At 46.2% G+C, this 4,804-nt stretch overlaps 1 protein-coding gene across 1 annotated transcript in view; it reads left to right on the top strand.

Moving 5' to 3' along the window:
- Positions 1-1,050: 1,050 nt before the first annotated feature.
- PCYOX1 (prenylcysteine oxidase 1) overlaps positions 1,051-4,804 on the top strand; it is a gene marked incomplete at its 5' end in the record, with an annotated part of 15,384 nt that continues 11,630 nt past the window's right edge. Inside the window, 2 exon segments of the mRNA XM_014588905.2 lie at positions 1,051-1,257; positions 2,563-2,737. Of these exon segments, the coding sequence (XP_014444391.1) occupies positions 1,051-1,257; positions 2,563-2,737 (382 nt within the window).

Raw genomic sequence — 4,804 nt, 5'->3', positions numbered from 1 at the left:
GCAGTGCGCCCGGGCCCTGCAGCCGCGACGCAGGGCAGGCGTTTGCTGGCTGAACCCGCTGCCCGATCGCGCCTTTCCCCATTCACATCATAGGGCAGCGTTTCGTCCCATGGGGTTGTGGTTTTCCGGGCGAACAGAGGTGCCCACTTTAAGAATGGGCGTGGATGACCACCTGGGCGGGTTGGTGGGCGGGCAGGCTGGCGCAAAGGAACCTGCAACCCTGTCCTGGACACCTAGGGCTCTAGAGGAGCCCAGGCCCCACTTGTCGCTTTCCCTTTGCTGCTCGTCTGGGAAGCCAGTCCTCTGGCTGGTGCTGGAGCCTCTGCCGGTCTGGCTGTGCAGCGTGCAGGGGCATGCAGACACAGCACAGGAGCAGTCCAAACAGGCATACCCTGTCTGCTTCCCTCGATAGGCTGGAAACCCCTTCCCCCATCTCCGCTTTGCTGAGGTCGGCCTGCTCTCAGGGGCCCCTGGCTGGCAAGTTAGTTTTTTTTTTTTTTTGCCTAGGATGAATGCAGCTGCGGAAAGACTCTTCTATTTTTCTGTTCTTAGGTGCCTTGTTGTTTTTACCCCGGGCACCTCCTGCCCCCCAAACTGTGTTTCTCGGAATTAGTAACCTGTCTTCATTGAGACAGAACAAAGCTAGCCAAAAATGGCGGTCACTTTATATAAAAGGCGTGCTGGAATGGCTCACCTCTTCTGTTTCCATGAATGGGCACCAGGAAGGGTATGCAGGAGGTCCCACAGTGCCTCTACAAAGGGTATGCAGGAGGCCCCACAGTGCCTCTACAAAGACCTGTGAGAATCTTTGGCCATATGACAAGAATAAAATTAAATCGATGCCAGTTTATAAATTAATCTACTGCTGTTGTCTGGAGGCAGGCAAAATCTCGGGGGCATCTGCCTTCTTAGATGTCATTTGCCCACCCTCTTCCCTAAAATGTTGAAATGGCCTTGAGTAACCTTTGTTATTAGTTGGCCTTTCGAAAGACAAAACCAAACCCATGTGGCTGGTAAGAGGGAAAACGTTGTTCCCTTTTCTCTTCACAGCAATTATTGGAGCAGGAATTGGTGGCACTTCAGCAGCTTATTATCTGCGGCAGAAATTTGGGAAAGATGTGAAGATTGACCTGTTTGAAAGAGAAGAGGTGGGAGGGCGTCTGGCCACCATGGCTGTGCAGGGACAAGACTATGAGGCAGGAGGTTCTGTCATCCATCCCTTAAATCTGCACATGAAGCGTTTTGTCAAAGACCTGGGTACGTCATGTTTGGTCTTAGAGCTCAGCAGATTTCAGTGTGATCATTCCTGGATATATATATATATATTTTTTATCAGATGGAGAACCGAAACTTTTCTGCCTTACTAGTTTTACAGAGAAGTTGGTACAACTGTTTTCCTTTGTTTCCTGTTAGTGGTTGGTACTGGCTTAGTTAGGAGCTCCTCTTCTGTAATAGGACACTAGTTATCTACATCTTCAGTTAACTGGAATTACAGCTTTAGGTGGGGGTGGGGATAACTGCTGATGTCAATTCTTAAACTTCTGGGTTTGTGTGGAAGAATCAGAATGCTTTCAGCTAGCAGAAGCCTCGGTATACTCATTTTACAGCCGAGGAAATGAGACTCACTTCAATGTCTGCCTTAAAGTCACTCACATGGATATGGGTGTAGACACGTGCTCAGAACCTAAGTCTACTGACTACCGCCCTACCAGCAGAGGAGCGAGACAGGTTATGGGGGAATTTGGCAGGCCCCTGGCTTTCTTCCCGGAATATTGTGTAATTTTGCCTTCCAACCACTTATCTGAAATATTCAGTTATGCAAAATAGGATCTGAATGGGATTGGGAGTCCCTCAGCTGCCTTCCCCATGCCCTATGTCCTGTACCTTCATTTCCTCCGTGAGGGCAGCTGTTTACCAGGAGCTATTCATATGACAAAGATTCTTGCCTGACATTTTTATTTTTAAATGGAATTCAGTTGGTATTCTGGTTTTATCCTTTGACTTTCTAACCTCTTTAGACTAAAAGTGGCCAGTCAAGTTTTGCTATATCTGCATGCTGTATGTCCTCTGATCCATCTTCCAGAGACTGCTTTAAAACAGTGTAGTGAGTGAGTAGTGTGTCACTGTTCTAAAGACAGAGCTCCTTGGGACCAGCAGTTGGCGTAATGGCTATGTCTCTGGACTCCCATGTAGTCGACTGCGGTTCAAGTCCTGGACCCAGGGGCTTAAACTCACACTGGGCGCGTGTACCTGCGTGCCCAAGATCCCGAGAGGATAATGGAGGAGAAAGGATTGTGAGTGTCCATCCTCCCCTGGGGGATGAGTTCTCACTTTCTGTCTCACTGTCTTTCTGGCAAGTGCACGTGCCCTATAGCAAAAACCTCTCCAAGAAAAAAAAAAAAAAAAAAAAAGGAAAAGATACAGCTCCTTGAATGCTTGTCCTGAGAATTGGGAGAACCCCAAATTCACTCACCCCAGAGTGTCCCTGGGAGCTTCAGATTACCTTCTTCATCCAATCAGTATAGAAACACTGACTTAGCTACTCTTTTTCTGTTTTTGCAGGTCTCTCTACCGTTGAGGCCTCTGGTGGCTTGTTGGGGGTGTATAATGGAGAGACTCTGGTGTTTGAGGAGAGCAACTGGTTTATAATTAATATGATTAAACTAGTCTGGCGCTATGGATTTCAGTCCCTCCGAATGCACATGTGGGTAGAGGATGTGTTAGACAAATTCATGAGGTAATGTTTTTCCCTTCCATTTATCCTAAGTCCTTTTGAGTTTGATGAGTTTAAGAATTATAATTTCTTGGAACAGTTTTCTCCCTAACTGCAAGGACTGTTGGTAAGACTGTTAGGCAAAATATTTTGTGGGAAATATGCAGACCATTTACCCACTTGGAAATTGGAAGGATAGTTTATTTTTACTTCTGCAATGTATTTTGCAAATGTTTCTTTTGTGTTGCCACAGACTCTTAGATAGTCTACAAATATTAACTCCTTAAATTCTCATGAGACCTTTTTCAGGTAGGTATTGTTATTCACTTCTTTTTGCAGATGTGGAAGGTGGAGGCCCAGAGAGGTTTTTAAGTGTCCCTTGTCTTAATCTGCTGGTGTTGTGTAGATAAAGCAGATAATGTGTTCAAGAGCTTGTAGAAAGGGTCAAAAAACTTGGGTCTCGGGACCAGCAGTTAGCATAATGACTATGTCGCTGGACTCCCACATAGTTGACTGCGGTTTGCGTCCTGGACCCGGTGGCTTAAAACTCACGCCGGGCTTGTTTGCGTTCGTGCCCAAGATCCCGAGAGGAGACTGGAGGAGAAGGGATTGCGGCATGGCCATCCCCCCTGGGGGGTGATTTCTCGCTTTCTGTCTCTCTCTGTCTGTCTGGCGAGCACACGCGCCCTATGGCAAAAACCTCTCCCCCCAAAAAAAAAAAAACTTGGGTCTCACAGGTAGCATGGTGGTTAAAGTGCTGGACTCCCATGTGGATGACTGCAGTTTGAGTCCCAGATCTGGCAGCTTGCTTTCTCACTTTCTTCTGCTCTCTCTCTTTAGTCAAATTTAATAAATAAATAAATTAAATTAAATAAATAATTTTTAAAAAGGATCAAAAAACTTAAAATGAGCTTTGATAGTGATGTTTCAGTGAGCTAGCAGCCTCTTTTTTTTTTTTTGCTAATTGCCAGAGGATATGTGTGCTCACCAGAGACAGAGATGGAGAGAGACAGAGATGGAGAAAGTATTACCCCCCTGGGGGGGAGGGTAGGTGGTCACATTGCAATGTCTTCTTTCCATTTCGTCATGCAAGCACATGTGCCTGAAGAGTTTCTCAGGCTGCTAGTTCTGGGACCAACCATGGTATTGGCTGGGGGAAGGCCGGCTGCCTTACCCAGCCAGCCATGCAGCTAGCCTAGAATGTTCTTCTGATTTTTATACTGGTATAGTTTTAGGTTCTGAAGAAATTCAACTTGTAAATGTTTATATCTCATTGCATGACTGTGTTAACATAATCAAATAATTGTTAAAAATGTAAAATAATGGGCCAGCCAATGGCATGGTGGTTTAGGTGGCTGGATCCCACATGGTCAACTCTGTGGTTGAGTCCAGACCCAGTGGTTTAAGAAACATGCTGGACATGGGAACCAGCAGATGATGTAATGGGTACATCGCTGGACTCACATGTGGTAAACTGTGGTTCAGGTCCCAGACCCAGAAGCTTGAAACTCATGCCAGATGTGTATGTGTGCATGTCCAAAATTCAAGAGGGAAATGGAGGAGAGGGAATTGTGGCATGTCCATCCTGCCCAGGGAGTAATTTCTCTCTTTCTGTCTCTGTCTCTCTGACAAGCATATACCCCCTATAGCAAAAATCTCTCATTAAAAAAAAAGGAAAAAAAAAAGAAAGAAACATGCTGGGCATATAAACTGACATTCCCAAAATCTTGAAAAAAGAGGAGAGATGAAGAAAGGATTATGGCGTGACCATCCCCCATTGGGGGATGCATTCTCACTTTTCTTCATTTTCTGTCTAGCAAGCATATGTGCACCCTCTGGCAAATTAAAAAAAAAAAAAAGTGGGGGACCAACAGTTGGTGTAATGGCTATGTCGCTGCACTCCCATGTAGTTGACCATGGTTCGAGTCCCGGACCTGGTGGCTTAAACTCAAGCCAGGCGCATGTGCATGTGTGGACAAGATCCTGAGAGGAGAATGGAGGAGAAGGGATTGAGGCGTGGCCATCCCCTTGAGGGGGGTGATTTCTCGCTTTCGAGCTCTCTGTCTCTCTCTGTCTTTCTGGCAAGCACAC

Source organism: Tupaia chinensis, unplaced genomic scaffold, assembly GCF_000334495.1.
Source record: "Tupaia chinensis unplaced genomic scaffold, TupChi_1.0 Scaffold000316_1, whole genome shotgun sequence".
Classification (NCBI taxonomy): domain Eukaryota; kingdom Metazoa; phylum Chordata; class Mammalia; order Scandentia; family Tupaiidae; genus Tupaia; species Tupaia belangeri.
Note: the sequence above shows the minus strand (reverse complement) of the source record. Positions and strands in the feature narration are given on the sequence as shown.